Raw genomic sequence first — 22324 nt, 5'->3', positions numbered from 1 at the left:
GATGATTGTCCTCCCTGGGTCCATCTTTTCTTGGCAGGTCACGCATATTTTTGGGCTTGAGAGAACCATATGAAGAAAACTAGAGAAGGTGTGTGTTCATTGGATGACTTTTTCCAGGCTACATCTTCCTCTTTTACTCTTGGTTCTCAATGGTTTAGACTCTTTAGGCTTTGTACCTGAGCGCTGTTAAATTTTTAATGAGTAACTTGAGAGCTTCATGAAAGACCATCATGAAAGCCCATATGATGCAATCACTGGGAAGTATCCCAGGCTCTAAATTTGGGCACATCTAGCCACATATCTGAGTTCCTTTCTCCCACAATCAACCCAGGATCTCCCACTCCATCAGAGAAGATGATCAGAGAGCACGCCTGGCTCTGTGTGCATGATTTGGGTCACTTAATAAGGGCCTTTGGGATCCACCACTATAACCCCAAACAACAAATATAGCTTTGGGAATTTTGTGTGATAGCAGGCACATGGAGAAAAAGCTTACACCTTGGTAAAACTAAAGCATCCCCCAAATTATAGGGTAATATTTCTGTCTCTTTAAATACGAACAGTTCCTTCACTAGGTCCACCCAATCTGAGCTTCCTGCCTCAGAGGTTTAAAGGGTGTAAACACTTTTTCCTCTCAGTTAAACAAAAGCACCAGCTCAAACAGCTTCTTTGGAGTACACTGGGGAACTCATCAGCTCCTTGGAAAGAAGGTGAGCCTGGCCTAGGGCAATAGAGCCGGGAGGGGCAGCAGGACACAGGGTGTGGGTCCTGGTCTGAGAAGGGACCAAGTACCGTGCCAGCAGCCCAGCAAACAGGATGCTGCCACAGGCGTCCCGGGGGAGAAAGAGTGGGAGTAAGGAGATTGAGTGGCCCATGTCCACATGTCTCCTATTTAGCAGGACAAACTTGCTGAACAGCATATCTTCCATCAGTTGCTGTCATGACAGAGTGAGTGCTGCCTGACACCCCATCCATTTCCCTTAGTGGGAAACTCGTGTCCTCAAGGCAGGTCGTTAGAGCTGGAAGGCAATTTAGAGACCAGTCTGTCCCAATCCCTCTTTTTTCCTGAAAAAAAAAAAAATCTGAATCCTAGACGGTGTGCATGTGGTTTTATGAAATTCCCCGGGATACCCAGGTCACAAATGGCACAGGAAGTCTAAAATTCAGGTGGCTGTGTCCTTTCCAACATGTAAGAGAGAAATGGTGTGATCTACAGTGTAACAGAGGAGGTAAGGAAGGGATGCCATGGGGAGAGAATGAGCTATTCTATAGAAAACAAATGTGCGTGAAGCCCTTTGGTTGCCTTCCCTAATTCCAGGGTTGCTACCAGTTCATGTTTCTGGACAGAGAGTGAACTACCTCCCCTGGCCTCCCATGATCTATTTCTGATCCAATGTAAACAGAAATGTAGACTCAAGGACTTGAGAAGTAACCAGGAAGAGACCAGAGCATGCAAAGGGTTATGCATGAGTGTAGAGGTCAGACATACTTTGCATTGGATCCCTTCTCTGCCCAAAGCCCATTAGCGCAGTGACCTTGGGCAACTTTCTCAGCATTTCTGAGCCACATCAATCTCCTCATTTCAAAAATTAGAGTGGGGGCGCCTATCTGGCTCACTGGGAAGAGCATGGGACTCTTGATCTCAGGGTTGTGAGTTCAAGCCCCATGCTGGGTGTAGAGATTAAATACATACATATATACATACATACACTTTAAACATTAGAATACTAAAAGATATTAAATTACTAGAATACTAAAAATTTTATCACTTTATCAGTAATTATTTACATATGTATGTCTGGAAGATAAAGGTCATTAAAATATACCATAATCAGATTTCAAAAAGCAATTAGAATTTTTAAAAATTACCAGGTGTATTCCAATTCCCAGATCGTCTCATAGATTTTAAAATTGAAATCAGCTCCAATACGGTTCATAAATAGCGATTCTTTCATATCTCTTAAGGTTAATTTGATAAATAAGTTTTCACCTTCCTGTTTCTTTTTGTAAAATGTTTCTGTTTAAGAAATGGTTGGTCCTTTTTCCAAGAGAATTGGACAGTGTACATTTTGTTCTTTAAATCCTCAAGATGTCATATTACATGTTCTTCTAGTTTCCATGTTTTGTATACATTTAAATTTAAGGAGAGGCCTGATCAGATTAAGGCTTGCCTGGTTAGTTGGGTGGCAATATTTCATAGGTGCAGTTGTAAACTTCCATCAGAAGACACCTTATATATTCTTCTGTCTCTTTCTGGAATGTAGCAGACAGTAATGATAGCCTAGAGTAACTTTGTTTCATTAATGGTCGCAAATTATAGTAGTATAATTCTATCAATCTTTCTTCATTGATTGGATGGCATAATCCTATAAAAAGAAACTTCCCCTGAATCATACTTTCATTTCATAAGGTGTAGTTAATAAGACAAAAGGAATGCTTGATTCTTTTTTGTCCATGTTCAGACTGATGACATCATTTCCTAGCATACCCCAAAGAGAACACTTCACTTCTTTTGAGATGATGGTATTGATATGAATTCATGAACTTCAACATATTTGATGAATTTTAATCCATTGAAATTATTATTCTCATTGGTACTCAAATTACCCCATCTCTGTCCAGTCAGCCTCTTCAAGTTGGCCCTGTACTCCTTTCGGTAAGATCCAAACATTTTTTTTTTGAAAGTGATCTCTGCACCCAATGTGGGCTAGAACTCATGAACGTGGGATCAAGAGATGCATGCTGTATTGACAGAGCTAGCCAGGCGTCCCACGGTCTGAGTAGTTTTTGAGAGCATCCTCGCTTTCTAGTATGACTAGATAGTCTAAGATCCACTTGCACATTTCTTGGCCCAGATCTGGAATCGGTACCTTCTCCTAAGAGTCCTAATATTTTTGGTGGGAAATGGCATTTGAAGAGCACAGTATGGGCACTAAGGGTGCTCATTGGTACTGGGCTTGTCCTTGGGCTTCAAAACTACACATGTGCACAAAAAGCTAAGAATAGGACAGGATTCCTGAAAACAATTTAAGATTTTCTTGACGTTTTTTCCCCCTATTTGGCCTTACACTATATCCCATTAGGACAATAGCCAATGAAGCAACTGCATTTTCAAGTTTCTTGGACCAATTCTTTGTGTGGTTTGTCTATTACACCAAATACTATGTATTTCATTTGCTTTTGATTTTTACTAGTTATCTGAAAATATAGTTTTTGTTTATAATTATGTAAGCTATTTCCAGATGTTCCTCACTATCTGCAAGCAGAACGTTCCTATGAAATCTTTTATGAAACAAAATGACATAAAGCAGAGCAGCAATTACCATGAATGTACATGGAAAAAGGGTGCGCATTCCCAGATCTCCCCCAAATAACCTCCCTTATGTGTTTCTGATACTTTTAGACACAACTTGTTAACAGATGCACAAATTCAATTGAGAGAAAGCCCACGTGCTCATCTGGCTCACAGCTCTGGTGGCTGGATGGTGAACCCCTGTGTGACGTTCCCAGGGAAGGTGATTGGCAGCTGGCATGGACAATGGCCCACTCGGCCTCTCCATTAGCTCAACTGACTGTAAAACAAATGCGGAGCGTTGTATTCCTGTTCAGCTTTTTTTTGTACAAATGAAAAATCCTCTTTGAATTTATGTCAGCCAGCAACAGCAGGTACACATGTAGGTCTTTCATAAAGGAAAAGAGCTGTGATTCAAACGCTCAAAAAGAAGGAAGTACATGCTTTCAAGACAAATCTATGACATCTAAGTATACTCAAAGTAGTTTCCAGCTTCTACCCTGTCCCCCGCCTTATCCCTCCCATCCCTCTGTCAGTAACTTCTTTGGTGACAGTTCAGATGATGTGCCATTGCTTTTTCATGTGCATGAATTATATGTTGTATTTTGTACCTGCAGTTCATGTTCCTCCCCACTAGAGAAATGATAGTAAACTAAATATTATTTTCTTCACTTTGCCTTTTTTTTTTTTTTTTTTGCTTTATGAAATATCCTGGAGATCTCTGAATCCCGGCATAGAGAGGTATTTCTTATTCCTTTCTACAGTTGGATAATACATCGCTGTGTGTATGTACCTTGGTTCATTCAATCAGACCCCTACCAGTGGGCATTTGGTAGATTTTTGGTCTTTAATTATTACAAATAGTGACACAGAGACTAAACATATGCCGAATCTTTTCCTGTGTTTTTGTCAGTGCAGCTCTGGGATATAAGGAAGGGGAACTTCTTCCTCTGCCCTTCAAGGTCTTCCAGCTGCATTAAGAATTACATTCACTTGAGGCAGATTAACAAGAGAAAAAAAAAAGCAGTGTGCACAGATGCTCAGTAATGAAACTAAGACCAAGAGAGATGATCAAGGCAGGCAGTTTTTATAGTTTTTAGGCAAAGAGATGATGGATCTGTGAGGGATTGACAAAACAAGGAAAACTTAACTTTGGAAGCATCTGTTAGGGAGGAATTCTAAAGAGACTTTGGGCTGGGGTAGTAAATTAGAAAGTAGTGGGCTGTTAATACAGTCGTCTTGGCTCTAAATCTCCCATCCCTGGTCATAAGGGTGTCTCTTTACCTCCTGGGACAGGAAGGGCACCTTTTACATGGGAGATTTGTTTCCTGCTTGCACGGAGACAGAAGAGGGTCTTACTAATCTTGCCACACAGGCTGTATCCTAAGTTACTTTTGTATGAAATAGTCAGTATGCCAAAGTTGCACGTTTAGGGGTGACCTGCCCTTGTGCACTACAGGCATAAATCCTAAAATTGGGACTCACAATCCAAGAATAAATGTATATATAATTTGTATGATATTGCTAATTTCTCTTTTGTAGGTTTTAGACTGTTTTTCTATTCTCATTAGCCATGGAGGAGAAAACTTGTTTCCTCTAAACCTTTACCGACTGATTATAGCAGCAAATTTTTGGACTTTTGCCAAATCTGTATGTGGAGAAATAGTATCTCAGTGTAATTTTAATTTGTTGTATTTAGTTTTTTTCTTTTCCTATGTTGGATTTATTTTTCTCTAATTAAGTGAGTGTTCATATATGTTTACATAGTTGAGGAGCATTGGCATTTCTTTTTTTCTTTGAACTGTTTATTCCTATGTCTTGCTCCACTTTCTATCGAAGTATTGGACATTTGTCTCTCTACTTTTAGGTATTCTTTGTATAAGTGGAGAATTAACCCTCTTTGATATAGTCTGACATTCATATTTTAATTGTCTGTGGTGTTCATTGTCTCCCACTGTCTTTTAGATTTTTATGTAGTCAGATGTATGAATCCTTTTTCTTACAATCTTTCAAATCTTAGAAAGAGTTTCCCTGCCCCTAGGTTACAAAGGCTATGTCTGAGTTTCTTCTAGTATTTATGTGGATTGCTTTTTAGTGTTTTTTATTTCTAATGTATTTAGTATGTGAATGGCATGAAGACGTGGGTGCAGTTTTGTCTTTTTCTGTGTGGTTTGTAGTTATCCCAATGCTGGTTATTAGTCCATCTTTCTCCCCATTGCTGTGAGATGCTCACAGATGCCTCACGGAAGATAAATGTAACATAATACAATTGAACTGGATACTCATGAATATAGTAGACCAATTTGGTCTATTTCTGAATTGTCTGTTTTTGTTTTCCGTTCTGTCTCTGTTCGCACACACGTCCTACTGCCTTAATTATAGGGGCTAAAATATTTTACTATATGGTAGAACTAGTCCTCCCTCATCGTTCTTCTGTTTTTTGACTCTACAGGCTAATTTTCTTTCTTCATTCATCCAAATGAACGTAATAGCCAACTATTTTAGCTGCAGGGAAAAAAGTGGTGACAAAAATTTTTAACTTATATTTATATAAAATCACGTTAAAGAAGTATCTATTAAATCAGTGTTGAATGTGGGGAATTGTCTCTTCTGCATGGAGGTATTTTTCTTCTTAGTGTACTACTAGAGATGTGTTGTAACAATCCATTTTCTCATATTGAACCACCCTAGTATTTCTGAAATAAATCACATGTAATTTTGGGGTATTACTTGTTAGTGTCTGACAATTTATTTGGGATTTTTGCATTAGTATTTGCAAATGAGACATGTCTGTAGCTTTATTTATTGGTGAAATCTTTGTTAACCTTTGGGATCAATATCATACTTGTGTCATAGAAAGAATTGGAAAGGTTTCCTTCTGTTTTAAGTCATCAGGAATAGTTTAAGAAAGGTTTAAATGAGACCCAGGAAACCATCTGGGCCTGGTACTCTTTTGTAGGGGAACTCTTTAACTACTTTGTTGTTTCTCCCATGGTGATTGAATTGTTTCATCTTTCTGTATTTATGGGACCAACACGGATAGTAGACTACTGCAGGGTTTCAGGGAGGAACACAAAGGTCATAAGAGTGAGGTGATGGTTTCCACTTACCTCCATTGACTCTTTTTCTTCTCCTTCCCTTTTTTATGCCCCAGAGGCTCCTGGTAGTGACATGGCGTACCCTCAGGACAACACTCTGAGGATTGTACTAGTGGGGAAAATTGGAAGTGGGAAGAGCGCAACGGCCAACACCATCCTGGGGAGTAGAGTCTTTGAGTCTAGAGTTGCTCCCCATGCTGTCACCTCCAGCTGTCAAAGAGCATCCCAGGAATGGAAGGGGAGGAAACTTGTTGTTGTTGACACCCCAGGGCTCTTTGACACCAAGGAGACCCTGGATACCACATGCAGGGAAATCAGCCAGTGTGTCCTCTACTCCTGCCCTGGGCCCCATGCCATCGTGTTGGTCCTACAGCTGGGCTGCTACCCAGATGAAGAGCAGAACACCGTGGCATTGATCAAGGCTCTCTTTGGGAAGCCAGCCTTGAAGCACATGATCATATTGTTCACTCGCAAAGATAACTTGGAGGAGAAGAGCCTGAGTAACTTCTTAGCAGATGCAGATGTGAAACTAAGAAACATCATCAGCGAGTGTGGGAACCGCTACTGTGCCTTCAACAACAGAGCCTCAGAGGCTGAGAAGGAAGCTCAAGTGCAGGAGCTGGTGGAGCTGATAGAGGAGATGGTGCAGAGCAATAGAGGGGCTTACTTTACTGATGCCATTTACAAGGACACAGAAAAGAGGCTGAAGCAACAGGCAAAAGTCCTGAGGAAAATCTACACTGATCAATTAAATAATGAAATTAAACTAGTAGAAAAGGAATATGCTCATAAATCACAGGAAGAACGGGAGGAAAACATAAAATCTCTAAAGAGGAAGTATGCTGAACAAACAAAAAATATCAGGGAAGAAGCTGAGAAGGGCATATTTGAACATGTTTTAAATGTGATTATGTGGGTGCTTCCAAAAATATGGTATATGTTTTGGTAGTAAAGTCCATTTCATTTTTTCCTCCGAATTTATGATGATTTGCGATAGTGGTAGATTGTAGTTTCCATAGACAGCTGTGACAGTAGCTTCTACTTATTCTTCCTATAACCTGACCCTGTTACTCCTGCCACTGAGTTGCGGGGCCTGTGTCCTCTACCTTGGAACTGAGCAGATCTGGGACTGTTTCAATTAGTAGCAGATGGTTGAAGCAACACCTTGTACTCTAAGGTTACATATGGGCAATGCTTCCTTGCCCTGTTGGGGTTCTTGCCCTTGGAACTTGACTGTCATGTTGTGAGAAAGCCCAGGCTGTCTCTTGAGAGGCCCCCATGCAGAGGGCCTGAAGTCACTGGCCCACTTCCCAGCTCACCTTTCATTTGTGACTCACACCAACTTGCCCGCCATGCAAATGAGGCAACTCCGGCTGTCCCGGAAGTGGGCCCTCCGGATGCCCCGCCATCTCAGGCGAAGTTGCAGAAAGCAAAGATGATCCATTCCCATTGAGTCCTGCCCAAATTGCAGCTTTATGAGAACAAATAAATGATGGTTTTGTTTTTAACCACTGAGCTTCTGAATGCTTTGTTATGCAGCGAGAACTAACCAGAATGAAGCGTCTTCCCAGCTCTCAGTCCCCACCGCCTCCCCTTCCCACCTGTCCCTCTTCACACAAAGTTGGCATAATCAGGCAATGGCATATAGAGTTCAAAGACCCAGTAAAATTCAAATCGGAAATCCTGCACATGTTAAGTGTCTGAACCACTGGTCACATGTGTCGTTGCACCGCATGGCCACAAGTCCTATGTTAGGGAGGTATTTGGTTTCTCTGGAAAGATTGTTCTGTGGTTCATGGAGACCTGAAAGTCACAGGTTTCTTTTACTGTGTTTCTCTCTTTTCTTTTTTTAGGGACCATCCTAACTTAAGATGTCTCCAATTGTATCCGAAAAATCCCCGTCTGGGCCACATATTTTTCATTTGCCTCTGCAGAATCACACTTCACCTTGGCTCTTTGCCCCATGAGGCTGATATATATGCACTGCATTGGTGGGATCTCTTGCTCTCTGACTTCTGCCTGGCTGGCCAATGGGAAGTCCAAGTCAGAGACCCTGTGGAAGTAGAAAAGCAAGGCTGGGGTGTCCATTCTCCCACCTCTATCTCTGCAGGGCCATCTCTGACTAGCTGCAGTCCTATGCCAAAGGTCATAGCTCCTCCCTTGGTGGCCTTTGTACCCAACTCTCCTTCTGTGTTCCAGTATTTGTTCACTCTCTCAGGTTTGGGTTGTAATTTTTCACCGATACTAGTAATGTCCCTTGTGATTTGCAATTCCCTGTGTCTACAGCTTGTAAGATGCTCTTTCTCTAAACTTTCTCCAACTACCTAATGAGAGAAGACCACCTTTTTCTTGCTAGAATCTGATTGATAAATCTTATGATGCCCACTTCTCTTTCAGAACGTCTTTATTGTTGTTGATGGCTTAAAATTCCCTCTAGTGTTTGTTTTCTTCCACCAGAAATATCTCTCCTTACCCTTCCATGGTGTGACATTTGCAGTGAGTAGAGGAAAGGTTCTGTCTTGCTAAAATAATAGAGAAAATTCAGTTAGATGGGTGACTTTCTGTCACTCATGAGGATTGCAGACACTCCAAATCCAGATTATTAGAATTTTTACAGTCGTCCTTTTTTTTTTGTCTGTGAACATGACTGAGAATATTTACCAATGAGTGAATATTAGGGAAACAGATTAGAGATTGAGTCTGGAAAACTTAAGATTCTAAATACCTGTTCTTTCTAAGATTCATCAGAAGTATTCAGAATGCAGTAAAAACAACACGGAAGAAAAATCCTCTTATGAGAAAACATGTGTCAAATGATACAGCAAGACCAAAGTACTCTCTGCCATCATGCAATTCTTATGTTCAAAAGTACTTCCTTGTAAGTGACTCATCTGTGTGATAGTATCTCTAGGGAGCAAAGTATTCATGCCCTGTCTTGAGGTTTTTCATTTAAGAACCGTTTAAAGGATATTTTCCCTCAGAGATATGCAGAAGCATTCTTAATACAATTAACCTGTGTGAGGGCTATTTGAATGTGCAGCTTACGTGAGCTAATTTCTTTTTTCCCAGCCTTAGGTTCTATTTTGGAAGGTAACACATACCCAGAGAAAAAATGAGTAAATCAAATAAATCATTATCTCTTCACTTGACAATTGAAATATTGCTCACTCACTTCTCTTAACATATTTTATGTCCCAGTTTATTCTGAAGATGGTTCTATTTCAGTGCTGAAGACTGTGGTATTTCCAGCGTTTAATGTGTGCATGATCCCTGTTGTTGAAATATGTGATAGTCATGACTCATGATGGGGAATTTAAACAAGGATTCATAGAAGAAGACCTGAGGAAGGATTTAGGTGTGAAGTCTACTGTGAAGGATGTGTACGATGTGTCCATGTGGGTGATGGGTATGATGATCATGCTTCTGTTCAGAAACAGGAAAGTTCAGGGTGACAGGTAAGATTTTCAGGGGAAGGGTAGAGTCAGGAGCCACAGCGTTCAGTTAGGTTTGTGACAAGTTGAATATCAGATGTCAAAGGTAGGGTCCAATATAAATGACCTGCATTAACTTGAAATCTGGGTCCGAAGGTTATGTGAAAGGCTTGGGGTAAATGTGGCAGGATGTTAACATAAATATCTCCAATTTCAGCTGAATCTTTCTAATTGCCAATACCCCACAGTCAAAAGCTATATGCCAGAAGATCCACATAGGATGCCCAAAGGAAGAAGCGAGAACCAGTTTTGTGAGATTTATTCCTTCAACTAATTTCATAGATATTTGAAGGGGTCAAGAGGAAAGGACTTTTTTTTTTTTTTAGGTTTTATTTAAGTAATCTCTACATCCAACGTGGGACTCCAACTCATGACCATGAGGTCAAGGGTTGCATGCTCTTCCAACTGAGCCAGCCATCTCCCCAGTGCAGAAGGTGACCCAGGTGAAACCGTGTAACTATATAAGGGAAGCACCACAGGGACTCCTCTCTGCGTGCCATGTCCAGCGAGATGGAGGTTCCCACTTCCCGAAAGCCAGTAAAGTGGCCTCAGGACTTTGATGCTGCCAGAGGGATGTGGGTGGTGTATGTTAAGAGATTTGATGTGTGTCCTTTTGAGTTTGGCTTTGCTCCCTGCTGGTCCCATGGGATACATGAAGGCTATTGCTGTGTTCTGTGAAGGGACCAGGGTCCACACGGTGGTGGCTGTCTTGGAAGCAGTCAAAACTTTCACTAAGGGGCGGGGGGTGGCAAAAGCTAGGTTCCTCATGTCAAATGTGGGCCACACAGTAGGGAGGCAGCCAAAGCCAGTTTGAAGGGGACTTGCCCAGGGGCCCAGCAGGGATCCCAACAGCTTCTGTGTGGACCAGAGCTCTGGAAGTCCAGGCACCAGGAACATTCATTGAAGCAACCGGCGGGAGGGGAGAGAGTGGCTGTTTGTTGGACTTGTGATTGCAGATTCCCAGGGAAGACTCTCTAAAGACTCATTAAAGGTCTCCTGGGCGGGGGAAGAGCCACTAAGTATGCTGCCACCATCCCCCACCCCCACCAAGGCCAGACTACACCTGACTGGTCTTCAGTGTTCCTGCCTCTTCTCCCCCAGCCCATGAGCAATCAGAGCCAAGGCAAGGACAGGAGGAGAAGGGCAGGTTGGCGAGAGCTCTAAGCAGCCCTGTCTACACTGCAGGTTCTTCTCAGGGAGCGGCATATGCCAGGGACAGTAGAAGCTTTACACTTCAGTGAAATTAAAATTTTTTTAAGTGCTTATTTATTTTTGAGAGCGAGAGAGAGGGAGAGACAGAGCATGAGCGGGGGAGCAGCAGAGAGAGAGGGAGACACAGAATCAGAAGCAGATATGTATTTTGCTAATTAATTTTAAATCTTTCTCTTTCCTAATAGGCACACTGAAAGCTAAATTTTAATTTTTCATAAGGTTTGAAATGCAGTTATTTAATTACACTTCATTCCAAATATTGATCAGTTTCTGTTTTTGTCTCTTTTGACCCATCAGTTATTTAAAACTGTGTTCTCCAATTGCTAAACATATGACATTTTATTTACTTTTCTTTTAATTACATTGTGGTGAGGAAATGTTGTCTATATTATTTTAATACTATAAAAATTTTAAGCATTTCTTCTTGGATAAATGCAAGAGTAATGATAATAAATGTTTCCTATGTACTTGAAAACAGCTGGCTGGAAGTTTTCTGAAATAGTCTACATATGCTCATTAGATCAGACTTATTAATCATGTTGCCTAAATCTTCTGACTACTTTTTGATTTTTTTCTATCTTCCTGTTCTAGAAATGAGAGATGTGTGTTAAAATCTATCACCATACATGGAGATTTGTCTATTTCCTCTTGTGATTCGATTATTCCCTTTATACATGTGATGCCTCCCTTTGTGGTGCATAACATTGTAAAACCGTGTTTTATCTTGATGAATGGGACTACTTACACTATTTACATGAGCAGGGCAGGTGTTTCGAGACCGTGGTGTGCGTTCAACTCATCTTCTCTGATCTCTCCCCTCTTTACCCTCCTCTGTGATTTTCCTTCTTATACAAGGGAACATCTCATATCTTTTGTAATTTACAAATTTTTGTTCATTTTCTGCTCCTTCAAAGACCACTAAATGATTCAGAAAGGCAAGGATCCTTACCAGCTCTCATTGCTGATGTATTCAGTTGCCCAGAACAGTGCCTGGCACATGATAAGCTCTTGATAATTATTGAATGAAAATTCTATGTAGTTTGATATTCTGTTCTTATTTGTTTCGAATTTGCTTGTAGGTTTACCTATACTGTTGCTTTCAAGTTTTCCCTCACTTAACACGTTTGACTTGAATTTCTTCTTCAGTCCCCTCCAAAACTCTTTATTTTTTTTTTAACTGAAAACTTTAGTGCATTTATCATAATTAAAACTTGTGACCTATTGGGATGCATGAAGTTTTATTTTTTACTTTCTATGTGTCCAACCAGTTCCATATTTCTCTTTCTTCCCCTTCCTCTTTGTGGTTTAACTTGAATTATTTAGTTTTTTTTCCCCCCACATTTTATGTTTTTCTCTACTGGTTTGGAAATTATCTATGCTTTTCCTGAAATCGCCCAGTGATTACAACATACATTCTTAACTTCTCAAAATCTCAAGAAATCTATATTTTAATCTTCTTCGTGTACAACAAATTAGAACATTTTAATTCCATTCCCACCCCTAACCCCAATCTATATATTGTTATTGTTGAATATTTAATTTTCTCATTCCCCCCCCTTTTAAACTTTATGAAGCATTAGTATTATTTTACATAGTTTGCATTCATTTAAACTTACTTTTTTTTCTTTCATCTGTGACTTACTATCTGGATTACTTTCCTTTTGCCTCAGATACATTCTTTACAATTTCCTCTAATGAGATTGTGCTGTTGGCAAGAACTCTCAGTCTCTGTTACCTGAAATGTGTACATGTATTTTGTCCTTATTTTTGACAGTGATTCTGAGTCTAGGATTTCAGGTTGGCTGTAATTTTCTCTCAGCACACTGAAAATCTGCCTCCACTGTTTCTTGGCTTCCTCTGTTACTCTGCCTGGCTCAGTTGATATAGTGCCTGACTCTTGCTCTCAGGGTCATGGGTTCGAGCCCCATGTTCGATGTAGAGCTTACTTAAAAAAATCAGGGATGCTAGGGTGGCTCAGTGAGTTAAGCATTCAGCTCTTGTTCTGCTCTCAGGTCATGATCTCACAGTTCTTGGGATCAAGCCCTACATTGGGCTCACTGACAGCACAGAGCCTGCTTGGGGTTCTCTTTCTCTTTGCTCCTTCCAGCTCATGCTATATCTCTCTAAATAAAAAAAAAAAAAGTATAACTCCAAATATCCCTTCCTCAAATGTCATCTGTCTGTTCTTTCTGACTCCCTTTAAGATAGTCTTTCTGCTTTGATGGGCTACAGTTTTAGTATGTACTAAGGTGTGAATGCTTTCTTACTTTCTTTTTAATGATTTATTTATTTTTTAATTTACCTCTTAGTTAGTTAGCATATTTACAACAATGTTTTCCGGAGTAGATTTCTTAATGCCCCTTACCCATTTAGCCCATCTCCCCTCCCACAACCCCTCCAGGAACCCTCTGTTTGTTCTCCATATTTAAGAGTCTCTTATGTTTTGTCCCCCTCCCTGTTTTTATATTAGTTGTGCTTCCCTTCCCTTATGTTCATCTTTTTTGTGTCTTAAAGTTCTCATATGAGTGAAGTCATATGATATTGGTCTTTCTCTGACTAATTTCACCTAGCAGAATACCCTCTAGCTCCAACCACATAGTTTCAAATGGCAAGGTTTCATCCTTTTTGATTGCTTGTAATACTCCATTGCATATATATACCACATCTTCTTTATCCATTCATCCATTGATATGGGCTCTTTCCATACTTTGGGCTCTTTCCATACTTTGGCTATTGTTAATAATGCTGCTATAAACACTGGGGTGCATGTGCCCCTTCAAAACAGCACACCTGTATCCCTTGGCTAAATACCTAGCAGTGCAACTGCTGGGTCATAAGGTAGTTTTATTTTTAATTTTTTGAGGAACCTCTATACTGTTTTCCAGAGTGGCTGCACCAGTTTTCATTCCCACCAACAGTGCAAAAGAGATCCTCTTTCTACACATCCGCACCAACATCTATTGTTGCCTGATTTGTTAATGTTAGCCATTCTGACAGGTATGAGGTGCTGTCTCACTGTGGTTTTGATTTGTATTTTCCTGATGATGAGTGATGTTGAGCATTTTTTTTCATGTGTCAGTTGGCCATCTGGATATCTTCTTTGGAGAAGTGTCTATTCATGTCTTTTGTCCATTTATTCACTGGATTATTTTTTTTTGGGGGGGTGTTGAATTTAATAAGTTCTTTATAGATTTTGGATAATAACCCTTTATCTGATATGTCATTTGCAAATATATTCTCCCGTTCCGTCAGTTGCCTTTTACTTTGGCTGATTGTTTCCTTTGCTGTGCAGAAGATTTTTTATTTTGATGAGGTCCTAATGGTCACTTTTGCTTTTGTTTCCCTTGCCTCTAGAGACGTGTTGAGTAAAGTTGCTGCAGCCAAGGTCAAAGAGGTTTTTTTTTTTTGCCTGCATTCTCCTTGAGTATTTTGATGGTTTCCTGTCTTACATTTAGGTCTTTCATACATTTTGAGTTTACTTTTGTGTATGGTGTAAGAAAGTGGTCTAGGTTCATTTTTCTGCATGTCGCTGTTCAGTTTTCCCAGCATCACTTGCTGACAAGACTATCTTTATTCCATTGGATATTCTTTCCTGCTTTGTCAAAGTTTAGTTGACCATACGTTTGTGGGTCCATTTCTGGGTTCTTTATTCTGTTCCATTGATTTGAGTGTCTGTTTTTGTGCCAATACCATACTGTCTTGATGATTACAGGTTTGTAATACAGCTTGAAGTCTGGGAGTGTGATGCCTCCAGCTTTGGTTTTCTTTTTCAAGATTCATTTGGCTATTCAGGGTCTTTTCTAGTTCCATACAAATTTTAGGATTGTTTGTTCTAGCTCTGTGAGGAATGATGGTGTTATTTTAATAGGTATTGAATTGAATATGTAGATTGCTTTGGGTAGTATTGACATTTCAACAATATTTGTTCTTCCTATCCAGGAGCATGGAATCTTTTTCCATTTTTCATAAACTTTCTAGTTTTCAGTGTACAGATTTTCACCTCTTTGGTTGGATTTATTCCTAGGTATTTTATGGTTTTTGGTGTAATGGTAAATGGGATCAATTCCTTGATTTCTCTTTCTGTTCTTCATTATTGGTGTATAGGAATGCAACCAATTTCTGTTCATTGATTTTATATCCTGCAACTTAGCTGAATTCATCGATCAGTTCTAGCAGTTTTTTCATGGTATCTTTTGGGTTTTCCATATAGAGTATCATGTCATCTGCGAAGAGTGTAAGTTTGACCTCCTCTTGGCCAATTTGGATGCCTTTTATTTCTTTGTGTTGTCAGAAGTGCAGTCTTTTTTTTTTCAATATATAAAATTTATTGTCAGATTGGTTTCCATACAACACCCAGTGCTCATCCCAAAAGGTGCCCTCCTCAATACCCATCACCCACTCTCCCCTCCTTCTCACCCCCCATCAACCCTCAGTTTGTTCTCAGTTTTGAAGAGTCTCTTATGCTTTGGCTCTCTCCCACTCTAACCTCTTTTTTTTTTTCCTTCCCCTCCTCCATGGGTTTCTGTTAAGTTTCTCAGGATACACATAACAGTGAAAACATATGGTATCTGTCTTTCTCTGTATGGCTTATTTCACTTAGCATCACACTCTCCAGTTCCATCCACGTTGCTACAAAGGGCCATATTTCATTCTTTCTCATTGCCATGTAGTACTCCATTGTGTATATAAACCACAATTTCTTTATCCATTCATCAGTTGATGGACATTTAGGTTCTTTCCATAATTTGGCTATTGTTGAGAGTGCTGCTATAAACATTGGGGTACAAGTGCCCCTATGCATCAGTACTCCTGTATTCCTTGGGTAAATTCCTAGCAGTGCTATTGCTGGGTCACAGGGTAGGTCTATTTTTAATTTTCTGAGGAACCTCCACACTGCTTTCCAGAGTGGCTGCACTAATTTGCATTCCCACCAACAGTGCAAGAGAGTTCCCCTTTCTCCACATCCTCTTCAGCATCTATAGTCTCCTGATTTGTTCATTTTGGCCACTCTGACTGGCGTGAGGTGATATCTGAGTGTGGTTTTGATTTGTATTTCCCTGATGAGGAGCGACGTTGAGCATCTTTTCATGTGCCTGTTGGCCATCCGGATGTCCAGAAGTGCAGTCTTTTGATTTGACATCTGAGCTGGGATACACAGCACAGCACTCCAGAATGAAGAGAGAGCCCACAAGCTGGAAGAAGGACCTTAAGAAACACCCAGATAACTTTTGTTTCGGTATTTCTGTTATCCTCCCCCTCCCTAACACCCATCACCAACACCAACTTGTGTCCAAAGATGGTTTTTTAAAAATTCTGTGATTTCTCTTCTCCCTTTACAAGAAGCTCTTTCCTATTCCCTGTCCTAAAAGGATAAACAAAGAACTCTTCTTACAAGAGAAGTCTGTCTTGCTCACAGTGTTGTACATTTTGATGTGTTTTGATGTGTTTTGATGACTTTGTAAGGGTGAAATTGTAGTGTAGGGCTAACGTGTAGCTTGAGAGATAACAGCTTTGTGTTGACACTGTAGCTTGAAAAATAACAGCTTTGTTCTGACACTGAAGGTTAAGAGATAACAGCCTTGCTTTACTCTTGTAAATTAGGCTTCGCCAATGAAGGAAACAAAAGTTCAAAGAAAAGAGCGTCAGAGGCAGGGTCAAGGAGATCCACTGGTTGCAACTTAATGGCAGATAGTCTAAAATAATCACCTCATCCGGGAACTGTTTCTAACTCATCTGGGAACTGTTTCTAACTCATCTGGGAACTATTTCTCTGTTTTGTTCCCAGGTGATGATAAAACGATGTAATCGGCTATAAAAACTCTGTACCCCGGCTGTTCGAAGCCGCATTCTGATAAAGAGTGTTGGTCCCGATCGGTTGGCCTTGACTCTCATTGCAATAAACTTTGTTGTGACTGTCACTGGTGCCCGTAGCATTCTGTTTCAGGAGTCGTGTGAATGCAACAACTTCCCGTCAGAGGAGCCTGTCCTGAACAACTAGCATTTTCAGCCTGTCCTTGTCAAAGTTTTCTCCAGTAATTTTGTTAGGAAACACTATTCAGGAAGAAAATTGGTTTTATGGAAGATTCATGAATCAGGCAGCATCTCATCCTGCAAATAGGGGGGCTCTCCACTGAGCTACAGAAGAAAGGTCTTTAAAGGCAGGGAGAGGGCATTAAAAGAGAAGACAAAGAAAGGAATTTATTAGCAAGGAATGCGTTGTTTAGGCAAGTCTGGCTTCTTAAGGGGAGTGGAAGGGGTCTGTCAGTAAATCCTCAGTATCCCAGGGGAAGGCCACCCTGAAGGAGTGCTAACAGACCACCGGAAGTGCATGATTGTGTGGAGAAAAGGGAACAATCTGAAGATGAGCCCAAATGTGGAGAGCAGAGAAGCCTTGGGAAATAGGGCAGGGAAACCAAGTGGCAAGTGTGCAGAAGAGAAGAAACTGTTGGCTACACGAGGTTGAGGCTTCCAGTACTGTCCACCTCCCTAAAACCACACATTATGTTTCTCTATGGCAGGAATTCACATTGAATGGCAACATCTAACAGAGGTCTGTGCTGCAGCCCCGGTGACCCCAGGAGCAGCTGCGGTGAGATCAGTGAGATCCAGTCCTCCTGGGCTGGGCTGGGGGAGGACAGCGAGCAGAGGGGTCTTCTTGTGCTGACAGCCAGCCCTCATCCGGCTGGAGGAAAATGTTTCCACCCCTGTATCTGATCTCCTCTTCATCTCCTCTGCTTTTTCTTTCCTGTCCACCCTGTCCACTCTCTCCGGGTAAAACGCCTTTCTGTTTCTCCTCCCGTGATTTCCCTACTCCTCTTCCCTAGGGAGATGCCCTCAGGCTGTCCCAAAGTTGGAGTCTTGCATAGGGATGCTAACTAAATGATAATCTGAACTCCCATCCACATGTTTCCTTTGATAATCTTAGCCATTCTGTATTCAGTGTTCTCGGTTTCTGGAAATCTACCTGTCTCAGGCCAGGGATCTGGTTATCATGTGTGGACTCTGCATTGGGGATGGTTTTGCTAATCCTTGGAAGGAGGTGGGGACCAACTACAGATTTTGTGGAACCCAGAGCTGGAGCTTCTGCAATATCTCTTCTCTGCTCCATTGGCATTTTAAAAAGAGTATTCCAATTGACAGAGTAAATGGAAGCAGAGAGACCAGCTGGGAGACTCTGGAGGTCTGGATTCTGATGGTAGTGGGAGCTAGTGTGGTGGCCTTCAAAGTGGAGAGAGAAAAGTAGACAGATTTGTAGGTGGAGATCAGAGAATGTGCTGATATGGAAAGGAAAGGGAAAGCAAGGGAAGGGAAGGGAAGGGAAGAATCGAGGGCAGTTGCTAGATTTTGGGTCTAAGGGACTGGATCAATGCTGTTGGTGTCTCTGACAAATAAATGCAGTTTATAGTAGTGTCTCTAATGTTGTGAGTGTCATAACATATGCATTATGTTCACGGAGAGATGGATGGGTATAATACAGGATTCCCATTCAGGAATCAGCCTCACTCAAGGGCTGTTCTGGCAGGGTATGCCTCCTTGGAGAAACAGGCTTTCAAATATGATTCACACTTATCTTCCACCTGGGTCGAGGGCGGTTCTGTGCTTTATAAATCCTGAAGATGGGGACCATATAGAGACAGTGAAGAGATATGCAATGAATTACTGAAAAGAAATGCAGAAGAGCTATATAGATGATTTGTTGTTTAACTTAAGGCACAGTTATTCTGAAAAATGTGAGAATTGTTATGCTGAGCTGGGATTACCTGTCAACTGTCCTAGGAAGTAGAATATGCTTAATCTAGTGAAGCTAAGAAAGTATAACTCTACTAATGCACTCAACTGTATCCGTTTTTTCTTTCATTAAAAATTAAAAAAATTATTCATTTGTGTGTGTGTGTGTGTGTGTGTGAGAGAGAGAGAGAGAGAGAGAGAGAGAGAGAGAGAGAATGAGCATGGGAAGGGCAAAAAGAAGGAGAGGGACACGCAGAATTGGATACAGGCACCAGGCTCTGAGATGTCAGCACAGAGCCCAAAGCTAGACTGGAACCCATAAATAGCGGGATCATGACCTGAGTAGAAGTCCAGCACTCAACTGACAGACCCACTCAGGTGCCCCTCCATATTTTTAAGAAACAGAGACGGAGAAGAGAGGAAGAGGGAGACAGAGAAAGAGAGAGATAATCTTAAGCAGACTTCATGCTCAGCATGCAGCCTGATGTGGGACTCAACCCAAAAATTCTGGGATCGTGTCCTGAGCCGATATCAAGAGTCCAATGCTCAGTCGACTGAGCCAGCCAGGTGCTCCGTTTCTTTAATTTTTTGTGTATCAAGAGATTTTGTAATAATCTTAGAGAAATGTCGGTATTTTCTGGCTATACTTCTTTAATGTCTTAATTTAGAATATAAAAGCTTCACTGGATTCTAAGTTAAGGTTTTTAACTTTAAATATAAATTATATTGTTCTCTCTCATGTCACAATCCCTGACAGGGTGGTTGCACACACGAAATAGAAAAAGACACTTTGTCTTTCCACACAAGCATCCCTTTTGTGCCCTGCAAGGTTGTGTTGGCCTGTGTAACCCCCCTGGCTGGCTTCTTAATGGCAGAAGAAAATTTCCATTTTGAATAAAAATGGTGTGGCAGGGGTCTCCCACTGAGATGCCACCAAGTCAAATTTTGTGTTACTTGCTGCATTGCTCTTATGAGGAACAACTACCAGCAGCAGCAGCTCAGAATTCTCTTCTTAAACTACAGTATTTTGTTTCCTCTTCTGTGAGCTACTTAGAGCCCACAGAAAAATCTCTTACCCAGGAAGAGTTAGAAGCTCCAGGAAATCCTGGAAAGTACTTGGGCATTCCCCAAGTAGTGCAAGAGAACTTCAGCCTTTCTATAGACTTCGAATAGGCTTCTTTAGAAGCCTTCTATAGAGTTCCTGGGAGTGCAGCAGTCACTTATGGGAGGGGACCCTGGGGCAACAGAGGAGGGGTGTGTGTGAGGGGAAATGGGGGGCCCTATAAGGAAGCAGCTGGAGGTCCATCCTAATGCTGTGGCTTTTGTTTCTTGATGTACCAGGGCTTAGAGACCAAGATGGAAGAGCTTCACAGCTGAGACTTGTCTTAGGGGTAAGATCGGAGCAGGGAAAAGTGCCACAGGCAACAGCATCCTCAGAGAGAAAGCGTTTCATTCCAGCATTGCGGCAACATCAGTCACCAAGACCTGTGACAAAGGGAGCAGCAGGTGGCAGGGAAGAGAAATTGTGGCCGTGGATACGCCTGTCATTTTTGACACTGAGGCACAGGATGCTGACACCTGCAAGGAGATTGCTCCCTGCATCTTCCTGACCTCCCCAGGGCCTCATGCTCTGCTCCTGGTGGTCCCGCTGGGCCAGTACATGCAGGAAGAGCACAAGGCCATGGAAAAGATCCTGCAAATGTTTGGACTCAGAGCTAGGAGATACATGATTCTCTTATTCACCCGGAAAGATGACTTGGATAGCATCAATTTCCATGAATACTTAAAGGAAACACCAGAAGGTATCCAAGAGCTGGTAGGGAAGTTTAGTGATCGCTACTGCATTTTCAACAATCTGGCGACAGAAGCTGAGCAGGAGGCCCAGAGAAACCAGCTGCTGGCCCTAGTCCAGTGAGTGGTGGCTGAGCATGAAGGAAGATGCTACACGAATAAGATGTACCAAAAGGCCGAAGAGGAAATTCAGAAACAAATACAAGTGATGCAAAAACTTTACAGAGCAGAGCTAGAGAGACAGAGGGTGCAGATAAGAAGGGAGTTTGAAGACAAAGTCAGAAAGCTGGAAGATAAACTGGAGTGACAGAAATGAAGCAAAACATGGAGAGAGAATTGGCAGAGAAAGAGGTTTTCTATGTCCTAAAGCAACAAAATTCCAGTTATCAAATTGAGAGTCAATGTTGACTACTTGAATTTATCATAGGAGCACTGAAGAAGGCTTTTGTTTTTTTTCTTTCACCTGTTTATGGAAGATTAACTTGAATGAGAAGATCTCCTTATTTCCTACCCATTTTGTGCTGGCCCTCCCCAACCCCTCACCCCCCAACTCATTCACCAACCTTGGAGCACTCTTCCTTCTGTCTCTCAGACTCTCAAGACTAAGGGGTATAATCAGGTTCACTGTTGGCGATTGGTAGATATTTGATTGACTTAACAGGGGAGGGACAAATTCTCAATTTGTGGAACTCCAGAGTAGAACGTATTGATGCTCTTCTAAGAAGATGACCCCAAACTTTACCTATTTATCCTGAATAAAATCTAGATTCTTTCTAGATTGGTGTACCCTCTCCCTTTGTGACTTCTACTCACTTGTTTTTGCCTTTGGGACACAGTGATCACCTTCCCCATACAGTTTGTTAGAAAGATTGGTTCTTTGGGGTGCCTGCCTGGCTTGGTCGGTTAAGTGTCCGACTTGAGATCAGGTCATGATCTCATGGTTGTGAATTCGAGCCCCACGTGGGGCTCTGTGCTGACAGCTCAGAGCCTGGAGCCTGCTTCAGATTCTGTGTCTCCTTCTCTCTCTGCCCCTCCCCCACTTGTGCTCTGTCTCTCTCTGTCTCTCAAAAATAAATAAATTTAAATAAATAAATACAAAATAAAAAAAGAAAGATTGGTTCTTTGTGTGGGATAATCTATTGATGGAGATGCTTATAGAATTCTTTCCAGATGAATGGAAATTTATTTAGTAACAGTTTTACAGAAGGATTCAAATTGTTCCTTATAAGCTGCCCACTGAAGAACAAAGAGTTGTTTGGAAAATAGACCTCTCAGAACTCAACTAAGTGAAATGCCAGAAAGAGCAGTTGAAAGACAGAGATTCAACACAGAAGAGAACTGTTTGCTGTATTCAGATATATCTACAGCAACTCTTTGACTGACTTCAATGCAACATATTTGCTGAATAACCAGTTCTCTCCTTTTCATGTGAAACTAACTGTTGCCACTTCACCTCCATCACCTCAGACCTTTATTACTTACTGCACATACCGCCCCCTCCCAGTTGAATTATTTGTTTGTTGTTATTATAATAAAAATTTTCTGTTCTCTCATATTTCTATAAAATTGGAGTGCTCTTTTTCTTGGAAAACATCTTTGCTATAATTTTCTTTATTATTTTCTTTAAAATGTATTTATTGATCTATTTGAGAGAGCATGAGCAGGGGAGAGGCAGAGATCAAGAGAATCCGAAGCAGGCTCCACACATCAGT

At 41.2% G+C, this 22324-nt stretch overlaps 2 protein-coding genes and 1 pseudogene across 2 annotated transcripts in view; 2 read left to right on the top strand and 1 right to left on the bottom strand.

Moving 5' to 3' along the window:
* Positions 1-22324, bottom strand: part of LOC147582945 (GTPase IMAP family member 7-like) — a 252532-nt gene that overhangs the window by 148124 nt on the left and 82084 nt on the right. The window lies entirely within an intron of this gene.
* On the top strand, positions 579-7898 carry LOC147582949 (GTPase IMAP family member 7-like). Its single transcript, XM_086686560.1, has 2 exons — positions 579-710; positions 6447-7898. The coding sequence occupies exon 2, from the start codon at positions 6464-6466 to the stop codon at positions 7337-7339; it is 876 nt and encodes a 291-aa protein (XP_086542686.1). The 5' UTR covers positions 579-710; positions 6447-6463; the 3' UTR covers positions 7340-7898.
* LOC112866297 (GTPase IMAP family member 4 pseudogene) lies at positions 9685-22110 on the top strand (annotated as a pseudogene).

This window comes from Puma concolor, chromosome A2 (genome assembly GCF_028749965.1).
Source record: "Puma concolor isolate L17-30 chromosome A2, mPumCon1.1.hap2, whole genome shotgun sequence".
Lineage (NCBI taxonomy): Eukaryota > Metazoa > Chordata > Mammalia > Carnivora > Felidae > Puma > Puma concolor.
The sequence above is the reverse complement of the archived record's forward strand: the minus strand, read 5'-3'. Positions and strand labels throughout refer to the sequence as shown.